This window comes from Diprion similis, chromosome 4, assembly GCF_021155765.1.
Source record: "Diprion similis isolate iyDipSimi1 chromosome 4, iyDipSimi1.1, whole genome shotgun sequence".
In the NCBI taxonomy this organism is placed as follows: Eukaryota; Metazoa; Arthropoda; class Insecta; order Hymenoptera; family Diprionidae; genus Diprion; species Diprion similis.
This window is the reverse complement of record NC_060108.1, coordinates 8,261,730-8,278,859: the sequence shown is the minus strand read 5'-3', so window position 1 is coordinate 8,278,859 and position 17,130 is coordinate 8,261,730. Positions and strand designations below refer to the sequence as shown.

Sequence of the window (17,130 nt, the reverse complement as noted above, 5' to 3'; positions counted from 1 at the left end):
ATAATTTTTGAACGTTTGGTCTAAATTTCCAATCCATTAGAAACGTGATCATAAATCAATGAATTTCATAAGCATTTAATAAAGAAGCTAACGTCAGTCACAATTGTTTACCGCTTCTGTTGATCTATTTATTAGAACGCGTCGTACACCAAAAATCAAACTGTAATATCTCGAAAACATCTTACTTCAGAAAAATCAACATGAAACCGAATGTACTGTAACTTTTACTTTCGAGCTTGCGTAAATTCTCCGATATCATATATTTTGAGATCTTGCAACGTAGGTTTGAGCATGCGGCATGTGTTATTATTTGATAATTTAGTGTTAAGAGTTTAAATCTGTGTAAAATGGAGTTATATATTTAGACTGACAAATCTTAGCTATACTTGCTGAACTCCTCGGTTGAATAAAGTGTGTCCAAATGAAAGGACAAAATTTTTCCTAACGTTTTCACCTCGCCATATATTGGTGCGCGAATTGGATCAGCAGTATTGCTATATCGCGTTCTTATCGAGGCGGTTATAAGTCATAGCAACGATATCAACTATAAGAATGGTGCATCATAAGAGACCATCTAACCATTTTGGGAAAAACCTGATTTTATTTTATTTCGTCGGAGGATCGGCAATCGGTGTGAAACTCAGTTTCCGAGACTGGAGGGGTGATAAAATGGCTGCTATCTTGAAATTAAGGGCGTTATTCATTTTTCTTATTTATCTCCGTAACCGGGAGGCCGGAAAAAGATTGTAGAGAGCTTTTCTGTAGTTGCAATGATACAATTAGCCATAACTCTTAGAAATAACATTTTGCGTTCACATTCATATACAAAAAGTTTTCAACAAAAAAACATGAAAAGTGCGGGAGTGAAAAACTTTGAGGCAAGATTATGACTTAATTAAAAAACTTGTAATAAAAATGCAAGAAATAACTGAGGATTTTTTTTTTACAGTTCCATAATCAATCAATGCCTTCAAACACAATTATATCTGAGTAAATTTCAACAAATCAATGACTTTCAAAGTTCGCAACTAAAAATAATTTTGAATTATCAACATTCAGTCAATTCAAGTAAATTGAATAAAAACATAATTGACCTCAACGTTGAATGATAAATTTCAATAATTCATGAACATTGAATGATTTTCAAATTGAAATCAGAACGAATAAATTTTCGAGAGACGACACTCTTTTCTCAATTAAGAACAATTAGGAATTAACTTATCATATGATTTTCATATTTTGATAAATTTATAAATTTAATGTTTTATAGGGCGTTGCCTACTCCCGGCGCACCTGGCGCTTGCAGTGGTTCACGCGATGCAAGTTTTCTCCGTCATTTACAGAGATATTGAATTTGTATTAGAAGCATTTTGAAGGCAAAGAAGCAATCTGTGCCGTGTATTTTTCCGAAGTTCAAAATTCTTTTTCAGAGTCGTAAAAAACGACACTGAAAGTGTGCAAAGTTTCCGTCGTAATAAAATAAGAACGATTTTTTTTTTTCAAAATTCTACGAAATACACGGCACAGATCCATCCTTTACCTTTAATTCAGGACTAAGAGCAATAAAATCGAACTTAAGAGTTGCGAGAAAACTTGCACGAGCTGAAGCACGAAACAGTGAATTTTCGCCACGAAAAGCGATCGCTTGCTAGCGCCATCTTTGGCACAGGCCGCCCGTCGTACGAACTAACGGCCGTAGCAGCAGTCAGCATTGAACACGTGCAGACCCGTAATTTAAACCGCGAGCCACGAGCGTTATTCAGTATGTCCTTCGCGAATAAATATTAGTGAAGTATCTGAAACTCCGTGATAAGTGTTCGTTAGTCATTCACTATGACTAAGATAAGGAAAATGTTACGGGAAAGTAAGAAAATCATTTCATTTTCAGACCGACTAAGTAACATGCACGTTTTATTAATTCAGAACACCCTATTTTCCTAACAATCTTTTCGAATTGTTATTTACCGTCCGTTTCTCAATGTGTATTTTGTTAACCTTTTCTTCCGAAAATCATTTGCCATCTTTTGTCCACTCACAATTACGAACTTATTGATGACTTTTACCGTACACTGATCCACCTAACTGACTATTTGAGGGTTATATTAGGCATCTACTTGCCAAGGTCAATGCACAATACACTATTCAACTGAAAATATGACATGCTGTCGAAGACATTATTGCAGCGTAAAGTTTTAATGCCAGCTACGTCCGCTACATTTACGTACATTGACGTTTCGAAATGATCCAATTATTCAGCTCCGTGAAACCTGAGACTTGACTCCTGAATCAGTTTTGTTAATTGGGAAAAAAAAAATTAATGAGCTAGCACTGTCCTTTTCGAACAGGTGTGTTACTGTTTTATTCTCCAATAACAATATATTTTTGCCTAAAATATCGTAAATTTGACTTGCAAGTGGCGGATGGAAAAAAATAAATTTTTCTTACGTATACTACAATTGCGTGAAAAAATAAAAGATTTTCTACTGAAAAATATTACTGTCATATGCCCCGCGATTACCCAATAAATAGTTTTTTCGAAGCTAAAATAACGAACATTTTTCGGCCAATACTGCAGAAAATTTTGTAAATAGAAGTAAAAAATTTATCTGAAACAACAACCACCTGGGGTCAGGATTCAAATCAGACCGGCTCCAATCTTTTGTGCAGACTTGTCAATCGGTTACATAATATATGGTCAATGTAGAATTACTGCGAGCCAAATGATCCACGAAGAATTGGTCGCGGAAGATATGCCAACCGAAGACACGATGACAGATAATGTTATCGAGTTTGACGAGGTTCTTAAATATTCAATTAAAAAAAGTTTGAAATTTCATTTTGGCGTTCGGTATTTTATGGCTAATATAGGTATGAGAATACAAAAGAATCGACCAATTTCTAGCGCTGAATAAATCTAACATCACAACTAATAAAAAAAGCTTCCCACCTAGTCAGCTAGATTTATGTGAGAACTATTGGTGTGATAAACAAATATGACCCAAAGAAAACTATTGTTAAATATCGAAACTGTTAAACAAGTACTACATTTGTGTGACACGATTTTCAATCTCCAATACAGCTACCTGTATCCATTCAAACTAAGAAGTAAAAATAACGATCGATCTTCCGAAGATCAATCTTTTGCAACCGATTTTTTGGATGAATCGATTTTTCCAGAATCAATTCGAATCGATCTTGAGAATCAATCTTTTGCTTGAGATCGCCTATACCCAGTATATTTAGTCATGAATTAGTTAACTGCTGTTGCGGGTCATTTTTCTTGTAATTTTTTTCACCTTACTGCAACAAGTTATGCAATAGCTATCTTGAAAACTCGATATTATTAGCCATGATTATTCAATGATTTGTGTAACTTATTATTCGCATAATTGATATATGGGTGATTCTACAGAAAGTGGAATTTTTTACGTTCCTCGATTTAAGAGGTATTTAAAATACCCAAAAAAAAAAATTCTTTTCTACCTGAAGTGAAAGAAACTAAACTGTGCTGCGTAGGTAATGAAAAAAAATGGTGTAATTTTATACTTTTCTTCATGAAAAATACTCCTATTCGGCCAAAGTCTCAGACCCCTGTCATGTCACCGACGCAAAATTCCGACAACTAAACGTATTCACCTACACAAGATTCTATTTTTGCTAATTTTTATTTATGGTATCCATACTACATGGATTGTGTATAGTGCTTATAATATTTTTTGCGATTTTAATTGCTGTTTTTTTACATAAAAATCAACCGTGAATTTTGTCACCGCTTTCGAGACTTTAGTCCCCTGGCTTCAAACAAATTTAAGTAATTCGATATTTTTCACCGTAAAGAATCAAGTGCTTCCATCTGACAACAACCTTTTAACTGAAATTAGCGAAAATGTGCCCTTTCTTCACCTGCATCGGTTTTGCTCAGTAGCAATCGCGACTCCGTCAAGGGAAGACGTAGTGGTGCCAATAAATTTATCAGTCCCCTGGTAAGTATTATTATTTAAATTTTTATATTTTTCTCATGGTTATTGAATACAATGTAATTAAAAATGTGGTCCAGAACTGTGTATACAACGGTGTGATTTGATAATAATTTAGACTTGAGTTATTTAGACTTTTCGTACAGAATCTCAGTCCCCTGGTCTCAGTCCCCTGCAAGAAATTGTTACAGGGGACTGAGAATTTTGCCAGGGGACTGACAAAGCTGTACAACTAATCATTTCTCATACTTTGCTGAACTTCTATATTTATAATAAGTCTATTTGTAAGTACATTTACTGAATATACAGAGATTATAATTATATAATGTCTATATTCACAAACAGAAGCGAAAAAAACATGGCACCAACTCGGAAACGACAAGTGAGCAGAGAGGAACAACTAGAAAAAAAGAGACTCGCTGAAAGAGCTGGGTACAAAAAAATTAAGAATGATCCGGTTAGACTAGCTCAACAAAAAGAAAAAGAAAGGCTCAAATATTTGAAAAAGAAGGAAAAAGGAAGCAGGAAATCTATATCTGAAATGACACCTCGACAGCAGAGAGCAACACGGAAAAAATGGAGGACGTACTCTTCATTCTACTATGCAAGACTGGTTATGTCGCAAAAAACCAATACTTTCATTAGGGAAACTACACCTCCAACTTCTGCTGATGAAATGGAACAAAATCGTGTACCTTTGGCAGCAGTAGAAAATGACCCACAAGCAAACGCATATGCAGCAGCAGCAAGAAACGGGCGCAAAAACAACGGAAGAGACGTTGCAAAGAAATTCAGAAAAAGGAAGCCATCATTGCGAAATTGAAGACTAAATTAAATTGTTATAAACAAAAGGTTTCCCGTTTGCGAAAGTCAAAGGAGCTGACACCGAGAACCAAACTCCAAAAAATGGTTGAAAATCCTGGCACAAGAAGTGAGGTAGTGAAGAAAGCATTATTTGGACAAATGATAGAGGAGCAAATAAAAGAAAATTATTCTAAAGCTAGATCCTACAAAGAAAAACAAATGATGCACAAGACACTCTTAGGAGAGAAAATAAGGAAACGAAAGATGTGGAAAATTAGTAGTGTTATACCTTACAAAAGAATTTGGTCATCAGAGAAACAACAAAAATCCAAAGCTGCATGCAAAGAATCCATACGAGCTGTTAATAACGCCGTAGTAGCGTTCTACGAAAGTGACAACACTAGCAGATTAGGCGCTGGAAAGAAGGAATGTATCGTGAAAAATAAAATAAAGAAACAGAAACGTTACCTGCTAGACACGATAAAGAATCTACATAAGGATTTTTTGAATTCTACAAATATAATCATCAGCTACTCCCTATTTTGTCGTCTTCGACCCTTCTGGGTTATTCCACCTAAAATCACCGATCGCGATACATATCTATGCGTAAAGCATACAAATATACAACTGATATTGACCGCTTTATGGACTTCGAAGATATTACGTTTTACGACATAACAAACGCTGCTGCAAATGCTTTGCTGCGACAGATATAATGAACAATGTTTGGCAAGAATTTGTAAAACATGCTGTTATAAAAGCTTACCGTTCCATGAATTTGATAACGAGAAGAAAATTTCTTACAAACAATGGGTTTTATCCAAAGAAGACTTCGTTGATCCAAAGACCAAAAAAATTCGATATGTGCAAAAGAACAAACAACAGCACTTTGAGTTGTCACCGCGGGCTCTCATTTTAAAATTAGAGAACGATCTGGTCAAGTTTTTTCAACACGAATTAAATATTGTCCATCAATATCAAACAATCAAGAACTTAAAGGAAAATCTCACAGACAAAGACACAGTAATACACATGGACTTTTCCGAAAATTATGCAACGAAATATAATCAAGAAATCCAGGCTTTTCACTTCGGAGGGTCCCGGACACAAATAAGCTTGCACACAGTTGTGGTTTATACTCAAGAATCAGTGACGTCCTACTGTAAAATTTCGGCAAATTTATCTCACAGTCCATCTGCAATTTGGGCTCACTTGAAACCGATCTTGAAAACTCTGCCTCCATCGATTGAGAACATCCACTTTTTGAGTGACGGACCTGTCACGCAGTATCGAAACAAAACAATGTTTTACGTATTGGGGTGTAAAGTTGTTGAATTTTATCCGAAGATAGTTAACTTTTCGTGGAATTACCACGACGCTGGCCATGGAAAAGGTGCTCCAGATGGAGTGGGGACAGTCTGCAAACGAACGGCAGACCAAGTGGTTGCTCATGGCGGTGATGTCACTGACTTGAACAATTTCGTCAAATTGATTCAAGAAAAATGTCCGGGGATAACAGTGTTCACTGTGAATGATAGTGAAATAGAAGCGATGAATAGAATTATTATAGAAAATCAGCTGGACTTCGTATCTTTTGCAGGTACGCTCAGAGTCCATCAAGTGACGGGAAGCACTTATTTGCCACGGCAATTGCTTATGAAGTCGCTAAGTTGTTTTTGTCATCCAGAATACTGTGATCATTTCAAATTGGGGTCTGTATCATATCGCTCAACTGCAGAGAAATTAGATGTTAATAGCATATTCACTGATTCAGAATCGGAGCATGAATCTGAAAAGGTTCCAATTTTTGCTAATGGCGAATACGTTCTTGTCAAGTTTTCCTCTAAGAAAAAAGAATTCCGGTACTTAGCTGTTTGTAATGAAATTTTTGAAGAAGAAAGTGAAATGAAAGCAATTTTTCTGAAGGCTCGTAATAAGGAGTGTAATCTTTTTAAAGTAGATGAGAAAGACGTAGGTGTAATAGCTTTTGATCAAGTCGTGGAAAAAGTTCCGATGCCAAAACTGCAACTTAAAGGTGACAGAGTTTTTTACAAATTTTCAAAACCAATCATTGTTTTAGAAAAATGATTACTAGTCCTCGTCAGAAGTCATTATATAACTGAGCCAGTACAAACAAATTTAAGTTATGTTAAGTTGAATAAAAAAATTTATAATATAATAAATATTATAATAGTATAAACTGCGTGAGCAAAGATATCAGCAATACAGACTGTTAAATTTAATATTCTACTATATTATGAGAAGAGTTACCGCAAAAGAAAGACTGTAATATTTTATAAAACTACAGTATACTATGAGAAGTCACTTATCGTGACAAGAAAACGTACTACTTTATTTCAATATACGATAATTCTTTAGTTTTTAATTTGAAAGACATGAGATTTCTGTTTTGGATTAATGAAAAAAACGTACTAGTATACATAAATTAATGATAAGTATGTGACGATAATCTTACTTTTTTGATAAAAAAAATGTTATCTTCGTTTTGATATTTATAAACTTAATATTTTGTTAATGCATTATTTTTTTATATTAATAAAATGTTCGTTCTATTTGTATTGTGAATTGATTTCTCAGTCCCCTGGAAGCATTTTTTCAGAAAACGATTATAAAAGTTGAAATACTTATTAAATTTACTGGCCCTTCCTGTAGGAGTAATAACTTATCATCTGCTATTAAATAAGCTAATTTTTGCTTTACTTTTAAAGAAAAAAGTATGTCAACATTTTTTAGGCAAAAAAATTCCACATTCTGTAGAATCACCCATATACCTGAACCACACTATATGTATTAGACTGTATCAAAAAATTGACTATTTTTTTTTTTAGATATACTGAAAATATTGTTCAGAATACCGAAAAAAGGCGCCTGTTGAAATAGGAGCTTTAATTTCAATACTAAGAAGTGCCTCATCGCGATTTTCTACTTTCCATAAGAATAACATGGCAAAAATGGTTCTTGCTCCTTGCCATTTTTATAACTAGATAACGACGCGTCGTACAGAAAATTCAAAAACATGTATTTGTAGGAAATTGGACGTTCTACAAAAAAGGTCTCTTGTCATTTTACGATAAATCTACTCCTGGCTGGTTCCATTTCAAACCACCCAGCAAGGTCGGGACAAAAAATTCAAACGACTTGTAAATAATTTATATGATTCTTTGGGTAATTTAAGGGGACCCGTATTTGGTCATTTTGCTCCAGAAAAATTTCATCTCTCTGCACGGCTATTACCATTTTTTGTCAAAAACTCGTTTTTACAGATTCCGTAAATTTACTGTTTTTTTCAAAGTGCTATAACTTTTGATCGAATTAACGGATTTGAGTAACTTTTTTTTCAAAATATGCGTATTTTTATCTTCTTTCAGAAAATCACAAGTTTAGGAAGATCGACACAAAATCGACGGAGTTATTCAACGTAATGTAAAATAATCCGAAAAAATTCAACCCCGATTTTCGGGAATTGCATATTTTTTTTTTCTTTCACCAATTTTTTATTGAATAGTTCTTTAAAGATACTAACTCTTCGCACAAGTTTCGTTGGCGGATTAGTTCTGTAAAAAGAGTTATGAATTTTTCAATATCATGAATTTTTTATATTTTCAGGTAGCTTATATTTTGTACTGTAAATCGATTTCTTTATGTCGCTACATTGTTTCTTTCTGTTTAATACATGTATACGACGAAATAAGTGGGTAGGAGAAGTATGAAAAACCCATTCAAAAATAGGACTATATTAATCCAAAAACAGTTCAATATTACAATAAACATGAATTTACTATAACTATGTTTGAAGCATCTCATACATCGTCAATTCATTTAAATTGTTGCTTCTTCAACCCAAGGGCGCTGACTTGATCTTGTAGTAAAGGTACAGTTCGTATTTATATAGATATATAGATATTCTATATAGATAGAATAGATATATAGATATTATATATAGACACGAACTGTACCTTTACTGCAAGAACAAGTCAGCACCCTTGGGTTGAAGAAGCAACAATTTAAATGAATTGACGATGTATGAGATGCTTCAAACATAGTTATAGTGAATTCATGTTTATTGTAATATTGAACTGTTTTGGGATTAATATAGTCTTATTTTTGCATGGATTTTTCATACTTCTCCTACCCACTCATTTCGTCGTATACATGCATTAAGCAGAAAGAAACAATGTAGCGACATAAAGAAATCGATTTACAGTACAAAATATAAGCTACCTGAAAATATAAAAGATTCGTGATATTGAAAAATTCATAACTTTTTTTACAGAACTAATCCGCTAACGAAACTTGTGCGAAGAGTTAGTATCTTTAAAGAACTATTCGAGAAAAAATTGGTGAGACAAAAAAAAAATATGCAATTCCCGAAAATCGGGGTTGAATTTTTTCGGATTATTTTACATTACGTTGAATAACTTCGGCGATTTTGTGTCGATCTTCCTAAACTTGTGATTTTCTGAAAGAAGATAAAAATACGCATATTTTGAAAAAAAGTCACTCAAATCCGTCAATTCGTTCAAAAGTTATAGCACTTTGAAAAAACAATAAATTTACGGAATCTGTAAAAACGAGTTTTTGACAAAAAATGGTAATAGCCGTGCAGAGAGATGAAATTTTTCTGGAGCAAAATGACCAAATACGGGTCCCCTTAAATTACCCAAAGAATCATATAAATTATTTACAAGTCGTTTGAATTTTTCGTCCCGACCTTGCTGGGTGGTTTGAAATGGAACCAGCCTCCTTCAAAAGTTATTTGAGGTCCTTTGTTGATGTTTGACCTCAAATAACTTTTGAAAGAATAGATTTATCGCAAAATGACAAGAGACCTTTTTTGTAGAACGTTCAATTTCCTACAAAACATGTTTTTGAATTTTCTGTACGACGCGTTGTTATCTAGTTATAAAAATCGCAAGGAGCAAGAACTATTTTTGCCATGTTATTCTTATGGAAAGTAGAAAATCGCGATGAGGCACTTCTTAGTATTAAAATTAAGAGCTCCCATTCTAACAGGCGCCTTTTTTCGGTATCCTGAACAATATTTTCAGTATATTGAAAAAAAAAATAGTCAATTTTTTTGATACAGTCTAATATGTATACCCGCCACCTCTCCTGCAGTAAACGTATCCCAATCTCATCAACCGCGCGAAACTCATACGGGCTTCCAGAGATATTCACAGAACTCAGAACGTTCAACGCCAAGCGGCCCGGTCCCAACGGAGTGGGGGCCAGAGCGCGCGAGGGGCATAGACTCAAGTCCCGCCCACTTTTCCCCTTGGCCGCTTAGCTTGAGTCGCGCGGGAAGCCAAAGTTCCCGCGCGAGCTGGGTAGGTAACGTCCTTTTAAGATTAATATTATTTACTTTTATAAAGAAATGATAGAATGAAGAAATTTGAATTTATTCCGTTTAAATTAAATGAAGGAGAAATAATTGAATTAAATAACCATTAGAATCAATAAAAACATACAAAATTCAAGTTGGCAGATCCAATGTGGCGGATGAAATTTCAAATTAGATCAAATTTATTCGAAAAATACTACTCAGGGGTTTTCAAGGCAGCTGATTACAAATCTAAAATCAAATTCGAAAAATTCAATATGGCCAATCCAATGTGGTGGACGAAAACTGGTTCAACTGGAATCGACCAGATTTCAACTTCTTGCTCCCTACATTAAATCCACTATGTTGAATTTTCAAAATTTGATTTCAGATTCGTAATCAGCGGCCTTGAAAACCCCTGAGTAGATTTTTTTTGACCGAATTTGATCAATTTTAGACTTTTTGTCCGTCATTATGAATTGTGGGATTCTGATGTAAAATTAAAATTCAGCGACCTCAAAAACATTTGCACATACAGTTTCATAAAGATTGATTAATATTTTGCCTCTGCCAGCAATGGCACACAAAATGAGTTTCGCCGTGTTAGTCAAGGGGTTAATTTCTAGACGGGGGCCGTTCTATCATCCTCAAAGACTCACAAACCGAGTTTTACAGTTATGCCCGACTGTCTGCAAGATAAAAAAAATCGTGATCTTCTGAAAATGCACAGTCATTCACCATTTAGTAGACCAGACTAAACAGCTTTAAAAGTTGTGATTTACTGATAATTAGTTCATTGGTTACTACGGTAGAGCAGTATGTTTGCCACACATTTCCAAAAAGTAATGAAATTGAGATTTCACTAGCATTACTATTTTGGTTTCTCATGATGGATAAGTCATACATTAATCAGCTACGAATGCTTTACATGACAACACGGATTAGAGTGTGGTTCGCTTACAATTAGTTCATTGGTTACTACGGTACAGCGGTATCATTGCCGCTTACTTACAAAGTCATGAAATCTATGCAAAACATCTGAAATGTAAAACAATCCGTCAAGAACCAAAACCATATTGTAGGGAAAATACAAGAACAACTTAGGTATTCCCAGACTCTGGCACGAAATTAGGGCTTCAAGCCCTAGAATCTCCTAGCAAGTAGGTTCATGATTTTTGAAAATTAATTATGCATGCTATAGCAACAAAGCAACCGCGGCGGCGGATCTGTCACATTGTCAATGTGGAATAGTGACCTAGAGATATAAATTGTATGTGTCCTTGCAGCGTGGGATAGTATTTATTTATTTACACGAAACAAAAAACTCGATGCCGTATGAAAACAGAATGCTTGAGTACGTCACGTGGCACGAAAACCAAAAATTCTGATTTGTACAATTTACCTGTCCGATGTCTTGTCTTTACTTGCTTTCTACGAAATGTTTTGATTTTTACCTACTTCATCTGTATTTACTTATAATAAGCATGCAATTTCCCAATATCGATGCACAAGAGTGTACGGGAGGGCTGAAGTGCAGGCGCCTCCTGTACGGCAAGACGTGTGTACACTTACACGCATGGATATTCGAACTGCAGTCAACGGTCGATGATGCAACAGAAACAATTGATGAAGTTCATCTATCCAATACAAAATTAACAATGCGATAATCTATTCAAAGCTAACTAATTAATTGACTCAATCCGATCAAGTCCTCAATTTTATAAAATATGAATCTAAGCTGCAAGTGGCAAAAAAGAAACCATTTCAAATTGGATACGTTAGTGATATTGAACAAGCTGTTCTAAGCCAGTCATTTTACGCAGAATTTATTTTGTTCGATCCTACAGACGACATTATTACCCTGGATCACTCATGACAGGAACAAGTATAATTATTCCAATATAAAATACAGAGTAAATGTGCTCGCCAAGTCTGTAGCTCTTGAAATAATGTTTCGATATCACTTCACGAAACAACGAGGTCCTACTCGCTGAGAGATTCTAGGGCTTGGAGATTTTTCCTGATTTCACACCAAGCTAGCAATACCTAAGTTGTTCTTGTATTTTTATTGTGATGTCATTTTGAGAACTTGGCGAATTTTTTTCACATTTTAGATGTTATTTCCTAAATACAATTATCCCGACGAGGATGGTTTGTCGTACTATACGTCGACAGTATCGAGTATAAAGATATGTACGGTAATCTAGACCTTTTTTTAGTAATTTTTTACCATATGTTCATATTGTTACCGAGATTATCAAACTGTTGGAAGGGCGAAAATAGTACGATTCATAGGACTATAAATAAAGATGAATTTGCTACCAATTTTTAACTATACGGAAATCAACCACGTAGCATATTTTTGTTCTCTCAAAGTGTACATAATATTACGCGTATAGTCTTATTTCAGCTGCATGCCGATTTTCAGCGCTCGTTACATACCAAATTCTATTTTACCCGAAACAAAAGGATAGCTGGGCAGCTCAAGTATAATTTCAATTTAAAATAAGATCTATAAATAACTGAGAATTCAGTGGCAGGCTCTTGAGCAAGAGCAGCTGCACTATTATAACTTCGAAATCGATCGAAAAAATATTTAGATTTAGTATGTCTATTTTTAACCAGAATAACAATGCTACCATCGGAGTTGGCATACTTTTGAGTACCATGTCATCACGACAGACTTTTTTTCAAATAATCCTCATCGAATACTCTCAAGTTTTCAAAAGAATCCTCATCAAATATCTGCTTTATATCTGCATCTCCTAAACATAATTCTCGACCACATTATTCCATATTATAACCCCATCATCCAAATTGTCCTATTGATAATAACAAATATGGCGTTTTAGAGACTTGATGCCTTAAATTAATACAAGTATCCTTGATATGAAGAGTCTATGACGAAACTATGGCTTCGCCGAGAACATTGCTATTCCATTCGAAGAAACTCACATTACCTTGGTGAATCATCCCACGCGTGAGAAAACAAACAGACTTTACTCGCTTACACGGAGAAAAAAGCAAGTGCAATTTCTTGCACTCGATACCTGTGTTGCGATCAGCTATTACGCTGCGTCCTCCTCTATCGCACTGAATAGTACGCGCAACGCTTCCCTGTCACGCACTGTTTCAAATTGCGGCATCCCATAGTTTTGACCGATTTTACCTAGGCAACCTAATATCACCGTGTTTGTAATAAGATTCTTTGTATTTTGATATAAATTCCAATGAAAAAACAGATCAGTGTAGTATATAGTATCAACTCATCTATTTATACCTGGTAACCCTTTAGTAGGGACAAGACAAAGGTTGGCAACCGAAATTTTTCTTGTTACTGATGCTTCGTACTTTCGATCAGTATTGATTTCATTTGGTTAATTAATAGGTGAAAAAATTAAAAAAAAAAAAAACACATTTATTACATTAATTTTAACTGAGGGTAGCCTTGACCGAATTTCGCTAGGCAACATATTCGCGATATGTTTGTTCGTGTATTATGATTGCTAAAAATTAGTTTTCATCTGGTACACATATGAGTGTAGGTCGTCCTTATCCCGCATCTTGTACAATATCAATAATACGAATAGCTTGTTCATTCGGTTTACGTTAGTCGTAACCTACATCACAGACCGTGATGTCATGTCGAAAAAATCCCTACCTGGAAACATGAATGTTTGAGGCTATTTGAATATATACACTGGGTGAGTTAAGATAAGAAATATCAATATTCTCTGTATGTTGAAAAATACGTCCGTGAATGTTTCTCTACAGGCATTTTTACGCATGATTTTAATTTTCTGCAAAAATATGAGCTACAGAAAATAATTGCGTTTAAAGTAGCGGTATGGTAATGAGAAAATTGAGAGTAATATTTTCAACATAATTTTGATAATTTGAAGTTACCAATGATGCATTATTTCACCTACGACTCAGCCGAATAGACAAGTTGTACTTCGGACAATTAACGAACAAAAAGACAATAATGCGTGCGAGGTTCTTGGAAATAGATTTGGAGATTGACTTTCGAAGATTAGGACTTAGACAAATCAAATGATGAGGTCTAAACATTAGACGTCATTTTACCATATTCTAACTGTGTAATGATGTTGCTTGAAATATATTTCACATGTTACAGGTAAGCTGCTTAATAAAAAAAAAAAAATTCTTATTGCTCGTTATTGGCCTGATTTTTTCAGCAGATACTTTAATGATGGAAGTGAAGTCATTATAATATTTACATTTGAAATACCTACATGCGTCCGTGATTCACTTCATTTGCATAATACATTTGCATATATAACATATAAGAGAAAATAAAAAACAAATTATTGACGCATAATTATATCCGACTCTAAAGCGCAGTCGTAAATTGAAATAAACACTGAAAAGCATCACAGGTAGTATTAAAGCTCACCCGATATGAATTGCGCCTGCGAAGGTGGCTTTGGCATACATTCCGGTCTGTCGCATAAGGGATTTAATTGCAGGTTCTCCCGGTCCAGGTGAAACACAGCACGAAATTTCGAACATACCGAAAAACAATTACCCATTTTAGCTCGAGTGGTAATCAAGTGTTTAAAGTGACTTGAATATCCCAGTAAAAATTATCTATAAAAACTTGAACCATAAATTTTCAACGCATGAAAGAGTAACCATAGTTTTCTGTCACTGCAAATATGCACAACCACTTGTGCAGGAGCTCACACGCGATCACCTTCAAACCTCATTCGAGACTGACGATACGTGGGTCTAGCGCGGTAAACGACGGTAACAAAGTAGATACGGCAAAACCGAAGGTCAACATGCCACTCTGATTGACCATCCACTGAGAGCTAACCGACTATTGGAAAATCGTGAAATGGTATGAACGATGCACTGATTACTGTGCAAACGGATTGGAGATCATCTCTACAGCTGGGCGTGACACCACACGGTCCTCACAGATCCCTTGACCGCTGCGCCCACGTAATTCAACGAGTAAGTATAATACTTGCTAGTGCCATACGTAGCTAAATCGTACTGACAGAATACCGTAAGTAACCTTGTTTCCAATTAAGGTCAATGCGGTGATCTGTTCGACAAATGTGTCTTTTCTTTCTCATCAATACGGAATAATTACGAGACAACTGTTCGCCATCATACTGTAATAATTATTATTAGAGGTGATTGCAGCCGACGCGACGTGTGCGAGGAATTTGCTTCAATGAGATGCACGACTGTTGGTCCCTACATCAGCGTGAATGTGAGATCATCTTTCTAAATATGATGAATGAATGTTTCTCACAAATAACCACGTGGTCTCCGGATGCATGGCTATTATATAACGTGCACAAGTGATTTATGCATGAAACATCCTACAATACTGAACCGCGATGCGGTACTCAGTTACTATTTTAAGCTAGGTACCAAATAACAGTTTGTGCTGCGCGCCGCGGAGGTTAAGTCACTTTCACTGAAAAAGTATTTCTGCCCAGTCTTCCACACGGCATACTCTCTGTTTCATCAGTTGCCATTTGAAAGCGAAAGTGCTATTATGTATAGGGTATTCCTGACCACTTCCTTCAATCAAAAGATATTTTTATTGAAAAAATTTCATAAAAATTCGATTATGTGAATTGCATTATTTCTAAAATCGGATAACGTTGAAACGTTTAATTTTTTTCTAAAATTTCTTAGGTACATTTCATTCTATGAACCGAGAAAAAATTATACTTGTGTTTAACCACTTTATACTATTTATGGTAGTGGAGTTAAGGCAACTAAAATTTCTAGTTCAGGTTACTATTTGCTCGACTGTTTAGCGGTAGTAAGGAGAGTACTGTAAACTGTAACAACTGAAAATAAAGTTGAACGTACTATTGTGTGGCAGTCCGACCACGTTCACTTTTAATTTTATCAAGTTGATGTTGGGCGCCAATTGCTTTGAGCAATAATAATGAAAGAACAAAGCGAAAATACAAAATGCGCAAAACAACACAGTCCTTCTCTGGGCGCTGGAAATAAACGATGCGTTGTTTAAATATCTTGGGCTACACGAAAGAATGTAGGCAACAATGCGGGGAGTCAGGTCGGAGAATTATCATACAGGTTGTCCCATTTTAATTAATCTAGTCAAATATCTCGGAATCCAAAATTGTCAGTCTCGTAACCTAAGACGAAAAAAGAAAAAAGTTCCGTCACGCCATAGCTAATACCATGTAGTTAATGAAGAAATTTTTTTTTGTTTCAGATCAACCATATTTGCGGAATCATGTACACCGACCGATCGCGCACGGAAAACATCAGCCGACGCGAAGGTAGGAGAATAGCTTGTGAAAAATTCTATATTTTTTTTATGAAATTTTTCACACACGCACCTCAAGTGTGCATAAAAACGTATAAAAAATTTAAAATATTGAATGTGTAGTTTTTTCGGAATAAATTCTCAAAGATTAGCCTGTTTGGACGCTGGTCAGAGTAGTAAAATATTTCCACCCTGCACAGCGTTCGCACATTTTTTCTCAAGTGCTTCCCGAATCCTTATTGATTTATTTATTCATTTTATACGATTTCCAGATTTGTGCAGTCTAAATGTATGTGGCTACATCTGCTTAATTTGCAAAAACTGCAAACTCTATTAATAAGATAATAGCACTGCAATGAGAAGCTTCGAAACTGGTACAACACCCATCTATAATCATCTTTTTCTGGTTTGTTATGGTTTCTTTGTACTTTTTATGGTCCAACAGCAAGTAGCGAAGAGCCACTTGAGTTCAGTATAAATATTGCTGCTACGTATTCCCATTGTAACACAGTATACCAACGCACCATCACTATGCAGCATGTGCTCGTATTACCATTTACCATAAATATATTATCGGAGAAGGTAACTGATTGACGTTTGCCGGATATTGTTCCCCCTTTGTGCATATCTACAATCGAACTAGCGCATCTCATGATCCGTGTATGCAATGTATTCTTGCGTGTTTCAATTTCGTTCAATTTCTATCACTATGGCTATGCGAT

At 35.1% G+C, this 17,130-nt stretch overlaps 1 protein-coding gene across 1 annotated transcript in view; it reads right to left on the bottom strand.

Moving 5' to 3' along the window:
- Positions 1-14,909, bottom strand: part of LOC124405317 (annulin) — a 108,252-nt gene extending 93,343 nt beyond the window's left edge. Inside the window, exon 1 of the mRNA XM_046880129.1 lies at positions 14,540-14,909. Within this exon, the coding sequence (XP_046736085.1) occupies positions 14,540-14,675 (136 nt within the window). The 5' untranslated portion in view covers positions 14,676-14,909. The remainder of the gene's footprint in view (positions 1-14,539) is intronic.
- Between the last annotated feature and the right edge of the window lie 2,221 nt (positions 14,910-17,130).